Source organism: Nicotiana sylvestris, chromosome 2 (genome assembly GCF_000393655.2).
Source record: "Nicotiana sylvestris chromosome 2, ASM39365v2, whole genome shotgun sequence".
In the NCBI taxonomy this organism is placed as follows: domain Eukaryota; kingdom Viridiplantae; phylum Streptophyta; class Magnoliopsida; order Solanales; family Solanaceae; genus Nicotiana; species Nicotiana sylvestris.
Window position 1 is genome coordinate 79,544,267 of NC_091058.1, and position 18,527 is coordinate 79,562,793.

General features: G+C 35.9%; 1 protein-coding gene across 1 annotated transcript; it reads left to right on the forward strand.

Moving 5' to 3' along the window:
• The first annotated feature begins 11,723 nt into the window (after nt 1-11,723).
• Nucleotides 11,724-17,713, forward strand: LOC104230670 (transcription initiation factor TFIID subunit 14b-like). The gene is made up of 6 exons (XM_009783532.2): nt 11,724-12,114; nt 12,578-12,666; nt 12,755-12,976; nt 13,066-13,250; nt 13,339-13,460; nt 17,286-17,713. The coding sequence occupies exons 1-6, from the start codon at nt 11,998-12,000 to the stop codon at nt 17,367-17,369; spliced, it is 819 nt and encodes a 272-aa protein (XP_009781834.1). The 5' UTR covers nt 11,724-11,997; the 3' UTR covers nt 17,370-17,713.
• Nucleotides 17,714-18,527: the final 814 nt, after the last annotated feature.

Here is an 18,527-nt window from a genome sequence, read left to right on the forward strand (position 1 = left end):
ACGCCGTTTTAATCCAGTTTGATCTGGGCCGTTGATCTCAGATTGATCAACGGCCAAGATCACATTTCCCATACCCACGAACAGAACCCGACCTGTTTCCACCCGGACCAACCGAAACCCCCTTTAGTTGAAACGACACCGTTTCCCCTAAACCCTTAGATCCAAGCCATCGATTTCAGTTGATCCAACGGCTGAGATCAACCCACCCATGCCATATATAAGCCCTTTAACCTTACCCTGCCCCCCATCTGATACCCCAGCTCCCGTCTTCACCATCTTCCCCATCAAACCCTAGAGCCGCCCCTGTATCCTTCACCATGAAAACCGGCGGCACGGATGCCGGTGACCCCACCCTCAACACCATAGAACCCCCTTGCCATCCGGAACACGGATCTGTTAACCATGTAGTTCGAATCCCTTCCCACCTTCTCGAATCTTCATTTGAAGATTCGAGTCAAAACTCGATCTACACGGTTTAACCCCAGTTTCACACCAGACACTCCCCAGACCCCCTCGTGACCAAACCATGCTTGGTTTGGTCCGAATCTGATCAGGGAAGCATGAATCCCAGATCTGAGTTTTGGAACTTTGTGATTCTTCGTCACTGGTCCATATCCGTTCAACCGAAGAGATTAAGGTCTAATGGACTTTAATCAAAGTGTTTCTCATTCGATTAAAGTCCGTTCAGCCTTAAGAAAGGTCTGTCCAATTCCGAGTCAAGGTTTTGATTTTTCGAGATTTGAGGTGAGTCTTGTTTTCTTTCCTTTATTTCTGTTTGGTCCATGTAAGTGATTAAATGCCTGTTCATGTTTTGTTTCAATTTGTGTCTTTGAATTTTTACCAAACTTCTGTTTGTCCACTTTGCTTGAACCACTGTGTTTGTTTGAATCCCTCCTTTATTCTGATAATGCGTGTGTATATGCTGTGTGAATAATTGAGTTCCAAATTTGTACTGATTAACTGATTCCTCGAAGCACAATTCTGCTCAGTCAATATAATGCGAACCTTGTGTGATACTGTTAAATGTCGGATTTTTGGCTACGATTGTATGTGTTATAACTAATATAGTCGAGTCGACATATGTCGTCAATTAGTTTCAACTGTCTGAACAAAAATAAATCGATTTGCTTCTGTTGAACATTGCCTGAATCAATTAAGAACCAAGTTCAATTACTTATAGTTGTTAATATGATTTCAGAAACCTAAGGCTTGGTCTGTAATTGAAATCTGAGTTGATGGCATGTGCACTTGTGCACAGCATGTGCATTGTGCACAGCCTGTTTCCTGCATAAAAGGGCTTTTAATTTAAAAATGGTTTGACAGCATATGCTGTCAGATATATTCTACTACCCATACTTTGCTTTAGTTTAAAGAAGTATTAAACCTTTTAAAGGTTAAATCCGCCAGGGAATGTTGATGGGGTTTAATACTTAATTAGCTAAAGTGGAACTGAAAATGGAAAGCACATGGGAGGGGTATGTTGATATATCCTAAACAGGCTGTTGAAAGGGGTAAGGGGAAAGGCTTATAAAAGAGGGAGGACATCTGATAGAAAAGGGGGCTGGAAAAAAAAACCTGGAGATTAGAAAAAAAAACACACATCTAGAGGGACAGACATAGAGGGATACACAGACTGTGAGCAGATAAGAGAAAAGAGAGAGCTGATAGAGATAGACAGAGAGAGAGGCACACAGTGAGGAATAATTTGAAAGAAAGAAAGGGTAACACACGTTGAGAGACATACACACACACACATAGAAACAGACATTGACAAGAACAAAGTGATTTGAGGAGAGAACATTTTGAGAATTAAAGGGAGGAAAACAGAAAACTGGAAAAGAATTCTCTTTGATGACACGGACAGGCAGGATTAGAAATTACATTTTTTGGTTGCTGTCTTGATTTCACTAGTCTTGACCTGTTTGTGCAACATTGATTTCTTCCAAATCCCAGCTGAGTCTGCTTGGTTGTTGTTGTTTTACTCGAAGACTTGGTCTAGTTGAGTATTCCCAGTTGAGGTGTTGATCCCATCCCAATTGTTTTGTGAGTTGTTGATGCTGCCCTACTGCTGTTTGTTGTCGCTGCTGCTATTCTGTCCTGCTGCTACTGTTAATTCTGTTTCTTTGCTGCTGCTGATTTCCCCATCTTCTTCCTCTTCTCTTTTGCATTTTCAGTATTTCCAGGTACACATCTCAAATCTCACATTGGTGTAGTTGATTGTACATTGAAAAGCATGAATAGAAAGAGTTGAAGGAGTCACAATCACTTGTTATTCATGAATATTGTTAAGTTGTGTGAATTTTAGTTTATAGCTATTAGAGAATACATTGGTGAGTTTGTAGTTAAGTAGATTTTATGTTAATCTGAAACTGCGGTATTTGATTCGTTTAGTAACATACAGGATGTAAACACAATCCATGGAATGTGACACTATTTATACAATTGTTAAACTTAAACTCATTCTTTAGCATGCTTGAATTGGTAGGGGCAAATAGCTGTTAAATCTAGCAGATATAATATCGTTTTGAATCATCTAGTTTCGATTTCTTCAGGCAGTTTATAGGACGAGTTTTGAACATCGTCAGTAACATCTTTTAATAAAGAACTCCATTAATCCTGTTTAAGCAACTTGGTTTGAATTCGACTTAAGGACGTCGTTCGGTTTAAGTATTGCATTTCATCAATCTCATATGTAATTTCTTTGTTCAACCAAAGCATGTCCGTAAGGTATGAAGTCTTTTCACTTTATAAGTAATTAATCAGAAATTAATAGGAGTCCGGTTTAGGCCGAAGCCTATACTTCAATTACCATACATTTTTCTTCTTCTATTTCTGGAAACAAATAATAGAAATGTAGTCACTTTAGGATATCCTCTTCTAAAATAATGAGACGAGCCTCTCTAAATAAAAAATGCAAATCGCGGGGCCCTCGATGATTAACCATAATAAATACTTAGAATTTGGGATGGACTGTTTTAGTGAATTCCACTGCCTTCCCCAAAGATAATAACGCGTTAGATTCTTTAGGCGCGACACTAATTAAATTACATTCTTAAATTCGGGTGCGCATTTATGTGACCCAAATTCAAATCTCAACGGAGTCGAAATGTGCTAACAACTACGGGTGCATTGATTGTGACGTGGTTCGAGATACATTTTCACGACGTTGCAATTCTATAAAAATAAATGATAATAATAAAAGCGGTTTAAACTTAATAAAAGCACATAAGTCACAACATGTATTTTAAATCAGATATTTAGCCATTATAACAATTTAAGCGACCGTGCTAGAACCACGGGATTCGAGGGTGCCTAACACCTTCCCTCGGGTCAACAGAATTCCTTACTTAGAATTTCTGGTTCGCAGACTTCATTCGAAAAAGTCGAAAATTTCCTCGATTTGGGATTCAAGATAAACCGGTGACTTGGGACACCAAAAGCCAAACTTTTCCCAAGTGGCGACTCTGAATTAAATAAATAATCTCATTTCGAATATTGTCACTTAAATTGGAAAAACTCCACCCGCGCATCTTACCCTCCGGGGGCGGGCGCGCAAAAAGGGAGGTGTGACATTAAGTGACCCAAATTTAAATTTAACACATATGTTTCACTTGTGAATGAGATCTTCTAACAGACAACATAAGGATCACACAATCTCAGAACACCTTAGGAGACAACCCGCCTACTTCGCCTCAATATAACATTTCTGTATACCTTCCACCGTCATATACATTACACAATTGCTTAATCTTCCTGAATCTGAACTCATACCGCAACATGAAATTTACTTCACTCCAACTAGGAGACATGAAAAGATTCTTCACGTGCCCATAACTCGGGGCTACACCTCCAATTACAATGGAAATCAAACACTTAATGGCTCATCTATCATCCAGCAGACCTTCCTCTCCACTTCTGAGTCATATAGATACATCTCGCAGTACTAACATACTCATCACGTAGCTACCTAGCAGTCATTCATACCAATAGGGGAAATACCGAATGTATAAGTTCAAAACACTTGCTCACACAATCAGCACCTCGGTGCTCAAGCCATAGGCAAAGATCCAACCTCAAGTCCTCCAGACTGGCCCAACATCGACTCACAGAGGTTGCATCTCGCCCCTCGATCAGGGGATCACAAGCCATCAAGGCACATCTGATACTGAGTGCTCATGCGCACATGTGAACGCGTGGAAGGAATTTCAAGAGTTACTTTTCAAGCTGAATCAAGGACGCACGATAAGAATTCAAGAATGTGAAGTTTTCCTGAAGGTTCTACAGTCTTTCGAGGATAAATACAGACGTCTCCGTACCGATCCGTGAGACTCTACTAAACCTGCTCATGACTCGTGAGACCTATGTAACCTAGGCTCAAATACCAACTTGTCACGACCCAATTCCCGAACCCTGTCGTGATGGCGCCTCTCGTGAAGACAAGGCCAGCCAGACCAAAACGGAACATTCCTTTTAAACAGTTAAATATCATAAACAGTTCTAAACATGATATAATAGCCATAATTTGCAGAAAATAACGATGACAATAGAAGAAACCATCCCGACACAGCCCAAATTGGGGTGTCACAAGTCACGAGCATCTATTAGAGTATAAATACAACTACACAATCTAAATTATACAAAATAGGACTGATAAACAAAAGGAAGAAATGCGGTGTCGCGAACGCTGGCGGTCACCTTGCTAAACTCCGATAACTTAGCCTCCGATCGGCTCAAAACCCGCTACTGGGTGTTTAAATACCTGCATCTGCACACAAAGTGCAGGGAGTAAAGTGAGTACTCCAACTCAGTGAGTAATAAAGGTAAATAACAACTGAGTAGTAAGAAATCACGTAAGGCAACCAACATGCTGTAGAGAGGCAGTGAAAAACCCTTTGAGAAAAATAGTTAAGCTGTGAAATCTTTAGAAATATCTTAGCTCAGTTTAAACCTCTTTTGAAAATGACTTTATCAACATTTACGCAAATTAATGCAAAACAAATAGTGCAGATAAGCATGAAAATCCGCCCCTCGGGCGCAACACTCAATTAACAGATAATGACAGGCAATCAGATAGATATCACATGAAGTAGCACAACAACATATAATGGCAGACAATGAAATAAAGTAAAAACATAGAACAGTACCAGCACCGCTGCGGCATGCAACCCGATCCATATATTGCTGCGGCGTGCAGCCCGATCCATTTATCATCGACGACGCTCACTAGGGGTGTGCAGACTCCGGGAGGGGCCCCTTACGGCCCAAGTGCAATATCAAGCCATCTTGTGGCATCAAATCTAGGCCCTCGACCTCATATAAATCAGTATCTCACTGCTGTGGCGTGCAGCCCGATCCAAGAGTATCCTTACAATACAGGCCATCGGCCTTACTCAGTCAAAATTCACATAAGCCCCTCGGGCAACAGTAAAACATGATGCTCAGCCCAAAATATTATTTAAAATACCATTTCAAGTATTAGAGCAGAGTAAACATGGCTGAGTTTTGAAAATAGTAGAAAATAACATGACTGAATTCAACTATATAATCAAACAGTGAGGAAATATCAAACAACAATCCCCGAAGGGTTCAAATAGCTGGCACTAGGCCCAAAGATGGCATTCAGCCCAAATAACGATGATAACAATTAGTTTTCAGTTAAATACGCGGTAAAATCATCAATCGGGACGGACCAAGTCACAATCCCCAATAGTAAAAGACCCCACGCTCGTCATCCAGCGCGTGTCTCACCTCACTACAGCACTACGATGTGCAAATTCGGGGTTTCAAACCCTCAAGATATCATTTAAAATTATTACTCACCTCGAACCGGCGAAATCTCTAACTCGCGACGCCTTTGCCCCTCAAATCAGCCTCTACATGTATCGAATCTATCCAAAATGAGAACGAATATGTCACAATATGCTAAGGGAACAAAGTCCAAGCGAAAACAATCAATAAAGGGAACGATTCCCAAAATTACCAAAACCCGAGCCTCGGGCCCACGTCTCAACATTTGACAAAATTCACAAAACTAGAATCCTTATACTCTCACGAGTCTAACCATACCAAAATTATCCAATTCCGATACCATTTGGCCCTTCAAATCATCATTTTACATTTTTGAAAGGTTTCACCATTTTTTTCCCCAAATTTCATTCCAAATCACGGATTAAATGATGAATTCAATGATAGATTCATGTACTCTAGCCAAATCTGAGTTGGAATCACTTACCCCGATGATTTTCTTGAAAAACATTTGAAAAATCGCCAAAATCCGAGCTCTCTAGGTCAAAATATCAAATAAAACCCAAAACCTCATTTTTATAGAGTACCCCTCAGATTTCAGCCACCGCATGCCGCATCAAATCGACCGCGGTCCTCGCAAAAACAACCGCGGCAGCACAGGCCTTCCTTTGCAGTGACAGACTTTAGTATTTTGACCATACCTTTCGCTACAGATGTCCAAATTTAGATATCTTTACCTTTTTGGAAACTACACACGAAGAGCTACAACTTTCGTTTTTGAATCACCTCAAAATTCCTTGTAGATCAAAAGATATGAGCTTTCGAAATAGGACCAGCGGGAAGGTTCTTCACCGCGGCCGCGCCCACTTTTGTGCGGTCCGCGCGATGCATACCGCACCCGCGCCCACTTTTGTGCGGTCCGCACAACACTCACCGCGAGCGCACTTATTTTTGTGCGGACCGCGTGAGTGAGTTCCGGGGCCTGCAACCCCTATGGACCTGCTACGGCTATGATTTTTGCACTAAAACATCCCGGAACCTACCCGGAACTCCCGGAACTTCAAACCAATTGTACCAACACATCCCATGACATCGTTCAAACTTGCTCAAAACTTCGGAATGCTCACAACTACATCCAATCACCAATTTAACATAGGATCCAAGCTTAAGAACTCTTAAATTATGCTTTCGCTCAAAAAGTCTATCAAATCTCGTCCGAATGACCTAAAATTTTGCACACACATCCCAAATGACACAACGAAGCTACTGCAACTATCGGAATTTCATTCCGACATTTATATCAAAATTCTCACCTATCAACCGGAAAGCGCCGAAATCTCAATTTCGCCAATCCAAGCCTAAACCTTCCACGGACTTCCAAAATGCATTCCGATCACACTCCTAAGTCCCAAATCACCTAACGGAGCTAACCAAATCATAAAAATTTCAATCCGAGATCAAATACACATAAGTCAAATTTTGGTCAAACCTTTCAAATTTTTAAGCTTTCAACTGAGACTGTTCGTCCAAATTCATTCTGATTAACCTGAAACCCAACACTAACGATTTACATAAGTCATAATACACCATACAGGGTAAGTCATGCTTGAGAATTGGCGAGCGAAGTGCAAAAGCTCAAAACGACCGATCGGGTCGTTACACATATTTCGTAATGGATAACATGTTTTTCTTTTACCTACATGAAACATTTGGATTGTATTCTTATAATTTTAATTTGTTATCCAATTGTTATTTTTCTTTATCTAGTAAAATTTTAATTTGATGGTCCTATCCATAATTTGAATGTTTTTACTATAATTTTAATCTAATCTCAAGTTCAAATCATCTTTCCCTTGTATTTCTAATATTAAATATTTTTGAATGTTTTATTATTACTATTATGTTACCTAATATATAGCATTTCATATTTTTATGGGGCCGTCATTAACTTTCCTCTTTATTTAATATCATTATCCATTTTGACCGCACACAAAAAAATATCATCCATTTATATCATTTAATATAATATAGATCAATGTGTGATATTTTAATCTTGATATAGAAATTTATATTATTTTAAATTAATACTCGAAATTATTAAATTATTTAAATTTATTAATAATCTTTTTAAGTGTTATATAGTAAAATTTCCAATATTTTGATTTATTTATTTATTATTAATTAATTAAGAAATAAGTTATATGTGAATTTTTCTAGTACAGTAGAATTAGTTATTAGTTACTAGTAGTTAATTAGTTAATATGTTACATGTAACTAATTTTAAGGCTGTCACTTGGCTTAAGGAGAAGGCTTTTTCCTATCCTCTTAATAATATATAGATATAGATTATCCATTTTAACCCAAAAAAATATATTATTATCCATTTATATCCTTTAAAATAATATAGATCAATGTATGATGTTTTAATCTTGATATAAATATTTATATTATTTTAAATTAGTAATCAAAATTATTAAATGATTTAAATTTATTAAATAATATTTTTAAGTATTATATAGTAATACTTCCAATATTTTGATTTAGTTATTTATTATTAATTAATTAATTAATTAATAAGTCATATGTAGATTTTTCTGGTTACGCCATATGACATAAGCTAAATCGGTGTTGACAAATAACCAACCCGCAATGAATAGGGAAGGTATAGTAATGCTATGAATGACCCAGTATCGAATACTGGTAATAATATCAGCAAACGAACGTTCTCTATTAGTTAATTAGTTAATATGTTACATGTGTCTAATTTTAAGATTGCCACTTAGCTTAAGGAGAGGGCTTTTTCATCTCCTTTTAATAATATATAGAATAGAATATACATATATATTTTGTTTAGGAATGAAGGAGCACTTCAAAAAAGGGAAGGAAAAGTTAGAGTTAAATTAATTAATTTAATGAGAAATATTAAAAATACTGAATAATGTTCGTGAAATTATCTTAGCCCAAATATGATAATCGTAATTAATTAAACTAGTATCAGTACCCGCGCGGATGAGCGGACATTAATCAATGCAAATATTTAAGTTATTTGAATTGTATGTAAATAATCTTAAAGTTTACACTTTCTCAGTAAATATAGATAATCATTGGATATTAGCTACATGAAAAAAATAACCATTTCTTCTATTTTTCTTTTTTGATATCATTCTTGCCGGTGTCATTGAATCGTAAAAATAGTCATGAAGCAAAATATTAACTCATATTTATGGCAAAACAACCAAATATTGAGACAATGAATGACTCTTTGGATAAGACTTAACTCTTTTACTACATTGAACTTTTATTTGGTGTGTTGATATCTCTTAAAAAATATTTCTTTCTTAAAATTTCAGTTTCTAAAACTTTATTTTTCAATAATAATTATTTTTATAATAATGTAATTGAAAATATTATTATTAATTCAAAACTCATTTTAGTTGGCTATCTAAAAATAAAAAAAAATCTTTAGCTAGTGAATTATTTTTACTCCATTTTGATATTTGACATTAACCATGTTAAATATCCGAGTCATTTGAATTATATGTAAATAATCTTAACATTTAAACCTTCTAAACAATTATAGATAATTATCAGATATTAATTAAGAAATACTACATGAAAAAAGACAAACATTTTCTCAATTCTTGTAGTGATAATTTTATGTTTGCACTATTCATATAGGTGTCATTGGAACATAAAAATAGCCACAAAGTGAAATAATAACTCATATTTATGGCAAAGCACAAAGGTTGACACGGTATAAACGATTCTTTGATTACGACGTGACTCTTATACTACGACTTGAACTCTTATTTGGTATGATATTATCTTTCAAAAAATATTTCTATTTTGAAATTTCAATTTCTAAAACTTTACGTATATTATAATAATGATTATCTTTATAATGATGCAAGTAAAGATATTATTCTTAATTAAAAATTCACTTTAATCGGCTATCTAAAAATTTAAATGATTCTTTGGCCGGATTTATTTCAGTATGACTCCATTTTAAGTTTATTGATATCTCTAGCCCCAGAATTTGAATTTTTAATACCCTATATATACAAAAATTTTGTTCTTTGAATCATTAAATGTTAAATTAGTTGATTATTATTATAAAATATTGCATATATTATCTTAAAATTGTCAAGTAGTTTATTTTTCAACACCATATATACTTGACTTAACCTCAATGCAAACTACTCAAATTGCATTCCAATTCAAATTCGAATATCGTATCAGTTTGTTGGTAATAGTGATTTTTTAAAAAACGACACATAATGTAAATTAAAAAAATTATTCTAAGATATCCTTATCTTATAATCTATGTATTTGAGTTGAATATATATATATATATATATATATATATATATATATATGAAATCGATGAGATTAACTTTCAAATTTTTTATACTCAACAAAGATGAAACATAAGAAGAAATTTGTTGTCATCTTTTATTTCTAGTTTTTAGATCTTTCTAACATTTTTTTCAATATTTATTTTTTTATCATATTTTTATGTCATTATTTCTTTTGTTACAAAAAATTAATTTATTTCACTATAAAAGGATGAGTTTTAATAAAAATTGTCTACATATGAACTTCAATTATATTTTTAGTCTTAGATTGAAATTATTTCATATTTTTGTTTTGGCTTTATCTAATCAGCCTAAATAGGTTCTCACCCGACCACTTAAATTTAAAAATTGAATGACGTGTAATTTATATATAATCCATATATAATATGTTTATAATCATGCGTTGTCGGTATATCATCTATTTATATTAGCTATAAAAAGTAAACAATAAATATGGCCGGATATTATGTAAATATTCCATAAGATTTTGGTTTTTTGAGTTTATCCATGATATAATTTCTACTATAATAATTTTAAAACTCTCTACTAATATTCAAAAATGTTGTATCTTTTTATTATTTTGAAGTAAAAAAAAATAAAGAGTTTTTTCGAAATAATTTATTTACATTTTAAAGAAATATATTTCATGTCATACGCATTTTTTTTATATACTCTTTGTTACACTTATAGAAACTATCAATTAGAAACCAATTTTTCTCTTGTTAAACAAAAAAAATCTTTCACATAATCTAATGATTCAAAACTAATATTCTTCAACGAAAAAAATATTATACCCTTGCAATATTGGCTTGACTACAGCTAAATGAAGGAGTTTCAGCTATACCCTACAATTCCTTGAATGTGCTAAATTGAAATTAATGATAGCAATTGTATAACCAAAGTTTTGTTATTTGTTTGATGTCCATTTATGAAAATTGACTCTTCAAACAAATATTCTTCAAGAAGATTTTTTTTAATATTGACTGATTTTGTGATGTTTCTTTCTCCAGCATGTATGTTTACTTTATTATATATGTAAGTAAACTTTATTTGATTTTATAAACTCTTTTTTGTTATTTGGATAAATATAGACGTGTACGCTATATATTACATTTATTTTAAAAGAAATTCATTTTATTCAAATCTAGTTATAATGTTTCAAAGAACTATACTTATAGGGTTTTAAATGTGAAAGAGTTTTATAGTTATATGGAGTAGTTTTTTTTTGGCTAGAGGTGAAGTAGTATTTAAATAATTAGAAAAATAACAAAAGTTCCTAACATGATTGCATATATCATTAACTGAATTAAGTATGATAACATGATATAAAAAGATAAATTTTATTTTTAATTTAAATTTGAATTTTAAAACTTTATCTATAAATTCAAAATTGTCTTTTAATTCAAATTCTCTCTCTATATATATTTAACTAAAATAGTTAAATATAGAATAAAGTTACCATATATTATTGATATTTATTAGCTTGTCACTTGACATAACCATAATGTCAATTATATATGATAACTTTTTTACTTTAATATATATATAGATTAACCTCACAAATCAACTGGGGTTCGTTAATTAATTCCTTTTATAAAAATGGAAACATTTTGGCGGGTTGGTTTGGACGGACGCCAAACCAGAATTAGAACATTCATTGTTCCATGCAACAATTAATTGGACGCACTACTTTGCCCATGCGATTGCAATTCCCCCACCAAACTCACCAGATTTTAGTAGCGCTTGAAATCCGAATTTCCCCTCTCCCTCTAAAACCCTTCTTTTTTTTCAATTTCAAAACCCTAACCCCCAATTTTTCTCAATCTTCTGGCTTTCGGTCTCCGATTAGTACTCAGAACAACCTTACTTTCCTTAACTAAGTTGTTTTGAATGCAAAATGCCTCTCAACTCGCCTGCCATGGCACAGAATGACGCTGAATTAGGTGGAAATGAGTCTGATCCGAAGCCACAACTCACTAAAATTGCTAACCTTTCTGAAGATTTTGAAAAGAAGGCACGTTTCTCTTACTTGCTAAATTTATGACCAGCCCTTCTCTGTATCTTTCCTTTTTCTTTTCTTTGTGGTTTATCCTATGTTTCCTACTCCTATTTTTGTACGAATGTTGGTTCGATCATGCCTCGTGTTAGGTTATTATCTTTAGCATTGTTGCAAATGACCGTATCGTACTACTCATTTTACTTTTTATCTGCAAACGAAAATTGGGGGTTATAAGCTTTGTTTTTTTATAATACATTCGGATTTCAACTCAAAGTTATGATATTTCCTCTTGTTGCTTATATTTATGAAATTGATGAATTAATCTGTTTGATCAGTTCGCAGTGTTATATGGTGCTTTTCCTTGATATCTATGTCTATTTCTAGAAATATTTGAGACTTGCAAATTGACCTGTGTTTTACTTTCCCGTCTTCTTTAGTAGCTTGAGATATAGTTCAATTAATTCCTGGTGTTATACAGACTTCAAGCAAGAGATTGAAAGATGTTGAAATTTATGTCCCTATAGTCTATGGAACAATTGCGTTTTGGCTCGGTAGGAAAGCCACTGAGTAAGTGGACATTCTTTTTAGTGCATTTATGTGCTCAGAGTATTATGCTTATTGAGACAATCATAATATATGGTTTTTTTTCAATTAGAACTCAGTCGCATAGGTGGTCAGTTTATGTTCGTGGAGCAACAAATGAGGATCTTAGTGGGGTAATCAAGAAAGTAGTTTTTCAATTGCATCCAAGTTTTAATAATCCCGTGAGAGTGGTAGAATCACCACCCTTTGAGTTGTCAGAATGTGGTTGGGGTGAATTTGAAATTGCAATATCCCTTCACTTCCATGATGATGTTGGCGAAAAGAAGTTGGATTTGTAAGTTCTTCTCTTGGTGCATGAGCTTCTTTTTTGTTTTAAAGTTTGCTGGCAGTGTGGATATACTTTCACTGCTCTTCTTTTCCCAGGTATCATCATTTGAAGTTATATGCAGAGAATGAGCCTGGTCCCCAGTCAACAAAGAAACCTGTTGTTGTGGAAACCTACAATGAGGTTGTATTCCCTGATCCTCCTGAGGATTTCTTTTCACGAATCCAGAACCATCCTGCAGTAATTGTGCCACGGCTTTCGGCAACATTTAAGTTTCCTCCGGGTAAACATTCTTTTCTGAGATTGTTTGGCTCTGCTGCTGGAGCAACTTGGTCCATTCAGTTTGTAAATTTCTGCTTTATGTTTCTTAGCGCCAATTGAGGATTTGCACGTGTTGAAGAGAGTTGATACGAAAAACCATCCTCTTAGTCAGTGGTTCATCAATTTCTCCGAGGCTGATGAGCTCTTGAAACTCACAGCAGCTCGTCAGACGGTTAGCTTAACTTTAACTCTCTCTCTCTCTCTCTCTCACTCACACACACACACGTTCAGTACATCTAAACTTTGTTCGAAAAACATCATGCTCATAGATAGTAGAAATCATGTGTGGTTGTTCTTCCTCCCTTGAGATAAAGCTGGAGGTGGAATTTCTTGTATCTGAAGCTGAGAAGCAACATATAGTTATTTCAGGTGGTAGACTTATTGGTGACAGGAATTCTTTAATTCGCCTTGAGTGTTCACTTTCATCTCTGTATAAAGTTTGTAATTTACCTTTCAATTTTTGGATGATATGTAAATGTCACGACCTGGATTTCCCACCCTCGGGAGTCGTGATGGCGCCTACTAATGTGAGCTAGGCAAGCCGATTGTTTGAACCAATTACCTTTTTTACCCCTTTTATATTCTTTAACAATTTCAAAGCACTAACGTGTAGACAACAGAATTTACAATAAGCTGAAGAAAAACAATGAACTATCTGAATATGTATCCAATACAACTGCTTGAACATCGACTACTCAGAACTGGTGTCACAGTTTCACAGACGGTCTAAGAATAATACATACAAAGTCTGAAAGATAAAAGATACACTATTTCTGAAATAAGTAAAGGAAACAGGATAAAGGAAAGATAGGAGGTGACGCCAAGGCTCGCGGACGTCTGCAGGACTACCTCGGGTCGCCTGTGTGGATTGAAGATAGCACCCTCACTGTGGTCCAAGCGCTCCGATATCAGTATCTGCACACAGTGCAGAGTGTAGTATTAGCACAACCGACCCCATGTGCTGGTAAGTGCCTAGCCTAACTTCGGCGAAGTAGTAACGAGGCTAGGACCAGACTACCAAATAAACCTGTGCGGTTAAATCATATACATCGGAAATATAAAAGCAGATAGTTACAGTTCAAGATGGGAGGGGGAAAACATGCTTCGGGGAATAACAGATAACAACAGAATATCAAGAGGAATATAAAGAAACCAAAATTCAATTACTAACAAGGATAAGAAAAACAAATGCAGAATTCACTCTCATTTCACATCTTGTTGCAGGCGTGCAACCCGATCCCATTTCATATATCTCGTTGCAGGCGTGCAACCCGATTCCATTTCATATATATCTCGTTGCAGACGTGCAACCTGCTCCCACTTCATATATCTTGTTGCAGGCGTGCAACCTGATCCCATTTCATATATCTCGTTGCAGGCGTGCAACCCGCTCCCATTTCATATATCTTGTTGCAGGCGTGCAACCCGCTCCCATTTCATATATCTTGTTGCAAGCGTGCAACCCGCTCCCATTTCACATATTACCGTTGCAGGCGTGCAACTCGCTCCCAATTCTTTTGTCAACACCAATAAAAAAAAGGGTCCCGGCAAGGGATCAATAATATCAAACAAACATCCCGACAGAGGAACAATAGTATGACAATAACATCCCGGCAAGGGAACAATAATGATAATAATATCCCGGCAAGGGAACAATAATGATAATAACATCCCGACAAGGGAACAATAATGATAATAACATATGAAGCGCAATAAACCACAACGGAGTCATAACAATTACAATACAAGACTCACGGGCATGCTTGACACCGACGTATAAATACTCGTCAACATGCCTATACGTTGTACTCCACAATTAACACGTAGCAAATAAGACACGACTCTTAATCCCTCAAGCTAAGGTTAGACCAAACACTTACCTCGATGCCACGAACACAATTCAAGTCTCTACTATCGCTTTACCTCTTGATTCCACCACCAATTCACTCGTATCTAGCCACAAATTACTTAATTACATCAATAAATGCTAAATGAATCAATGCTAATGCATGAAAATAAGTTTTCCAAAGTTTTACCCAAAAGTCAAAAATCGCCCCCGAATCCACGTGGTCAAAACACGAGGTTCGAACCAAAACCCGATTACCTATTCTCCCACGAACCCAAGTATATAATTTGTTTTGAAATCGAACCTCAATTCGAGGTCCAAATCCCCAGTTGTTGAAAAACCTAGGTTCTACCCAAAACACCCAATTTCCCCATGAAAATCATTGATTTTGAGTTGAAATCAAGTGAAAAAGATGTTAATGATTGAAGAAAACAAGTTAGAAATGACTTACAATTGATTTGGAGAATAAATTGCCTTTGAAAAATCGCCCTAGAGTGTTTTGGTTTTGAAAGAGTGTGAAAAATGGTTGAAATGCGTCTTAAGTTATGAATTTACGGGTCTCTGATGTCGAAATTGCGACCAGGGTTCGCAATTGCGAACCCTTCAGAATTCTGAGGCTTTCGCATTTGCGACCACCCCTTATTTCTGAGGGGTTCGCATTTGCGACTGGGGCCTTCCGCATTTGCAAGCCAAATGGTCGCATTTACGATCAGGCCTGCCCAGGTCTTTGTTTGCATTTGCGATGGAATTCTCGCATTTTGCGAAGCCTGCAGACCTAATCATACCAGCTGAAAACCTGCAATTTTCCTAAGTCCAAATTCCACCCCGTGGCCTATCCAAAACTCACCCTAGCCCTCGGGGCTCCAAACCAAACATGCACACCAACCTAAAAACATCATACGGACTCGCTCGTGCATTCAAATCACTAAAATAACATCAACAATTATGAATTTAGCATCAAAATCATGAAATTTCTTAAGAACTTCAAATTTTCCAAATTTTCTCAAATACAATCCGATTCACGTCATTTCAAGTCCGTTTCTTACCAAATTTCACAGACTTATCTTAAATCACATATAAGACCTGTACCGGGCGTCGGAACCAAAATACGGGCCCGATACCACTAAACTTTAAACACATTTCACTTTCAAAAACTCGTACATATTCCAGAAAACAATTTTCTTTAAAAATTCATTCCTCGGGTTTGGGACCTCGGAATTCGATTTCAGGCATACGCCCAATTCCCTTATTTTCCTATGGACCCTCCGGGACCATCAAATCACGGGTCCGAGTCCGTTTACCCAAAATGTTGACCGAAGTCAACTTAATTCATTTTAAAGTCAAAATTCATCATTTTTCACAGATTTTCACATATTGGCTTTTCGGCTACGCGCCCGGACTGTGCACACAAATCGAGGTGATGCTGAAACAGGTTTTTAAGGCCTCGGAACGCAGAATTCAGTTCTAAAACAAATGATGGCCTTTTGAGTCATCACAGTAAAGCATAAGTGTATTCTCCAACACAGAATGGTTGAATGAGACTTATGTGTCAACATTTGTCGTTATGCTTTAATTTCTCTACACAGTCATAAGCTCTTTAACTTGTATCTTTCAGTGCTAGGAACACATATTCAGCTTTCCTTTGACATGGATAAACTGCATTGTCTAGACCTGAGAATGCCTTATTCTCCTTTAGACTATCAATATCTGCTTCATTAGGGTTTTAAGGGGAGCTTCAAACATATGAATGCCTTTGGTTCTCACGAGACCTAGTGCTTTTTGTTTATCGGAGAAGCAGATGACTACTTGATAAAATAGCCCAGTTTCACCATGATAATGTAATGGTTCAGAGCTTTAGCTACACTGTGCCAGTGATTCAAATTCCTAATAGACGAACTCATAACATTTCAAGCAATAAGTATGTTATAAGTGCCTCAATATGCAAATAAGTACATTCAAAGGCTTCATTTTGAATGAAATTAGATATTTTGTCAACAGGTTTGCAGCTGGCATTAACAACCTTCTTACCTTGATTGTATCTTTGTCTATCTTCTAATTTAGTCTCCTCTAAACTCCGCTTTTGAGCTATTTCAGCATTTGTAGCATTAGTAGTTTTCTATCAGCTAATTGATTGCAAGTTGGATTTGTCAGGTGCAAGCTCACATTGTTAAGCTGAGGAGGCAGTTGAGTGTGATGGATGAGCTACCCCAGACATTCAAACTGGATTCTGATTAGAGTATGTACATGATTTGTCTGTCACATAAAGAACATGTGATGTCTATTTGTACATGTTGACAAGCTTAGTAGCGGAAGTTATCTTCTTTTCTCCACCCACGTATCTTTGTTAAAATCTCCACCTGACCCTTCTACTAAACCCCAACCCCCTCCCTCCTTTCATTTCTATCTCCTCATGCTGTGTAGGACAGGTGTGCTATGTCCTGGATAACATCTAATGACATTTTCTGTAACATCTAGGATAGTTGTGTTAGTCTGGTTCCCACTGTAAAGAAGAATGTTATCAGGCTTTATGGTTAAACACTTTTGTCAAAAAAAAAATGGAAGAAAAATTCCTGACTAAAGTCTTGCTGGGTTGCTTTTCTCGGATATGTACATGAGACTTGAACGGTGCAATTGCTCCCTCAGTGACAGGTTTTACGCAAAGGTATACTCTTCACATTGGTAGTTATGTGACGGGTCTCCTCAATTTTAACATAGTCTTTTCACAGTTCATTTTTCATTAGCTATGCCCTTGTTGTTTGTGGTCCTCTGGCTAAGTATGCCTGCACATCTGTGTGGGCTTGCTGGGTGAACTCTCTAGCATGTGATGTGCATTAGCTGTTTCTTTTGGCTCTATATGTGATACTATGCGCTTGGCTAAGTCCTTTTGACTCTATTTTTCTATAACACGCTTTCATTTAACATTGCACCATCAACTTTATGCAAAGAGAAGCCTGAATGTGATAATGTTCTCTTTTTAACTAGTGGTGTTGAATAAGCATGCATAGATATTTTCTGGTTGGTATTGAAAGTAAAGAATGACATTTCAATTACTATCATTAGTTTTGTTCGTAGAAGCAGCCATTCAAAATACTTTAGAATCAATGGTAGAACACTTCTTTAGCTGCTGAGTTTCTCCTCTCTGTTATCTGATAGTGAATGAACTAGGAGACCTTTTACCCCATTTTGTACTTTATCCTGGTACTTAGCCTTGAGTGCGACCCTTAGAAGCTTTTTGTTTCTAGTGTTATAATTTATTTGTCATATACAAGAAGGTAAACTAATTAACAATAGTAGTACTGTCAACAAACTTTTCAGTTTTGGCGGCAGGTGTGCACTATGAATGTATAATTAGCTGTAAGAGAAGCAGCCCTACTACTAAATATTATCCATAAC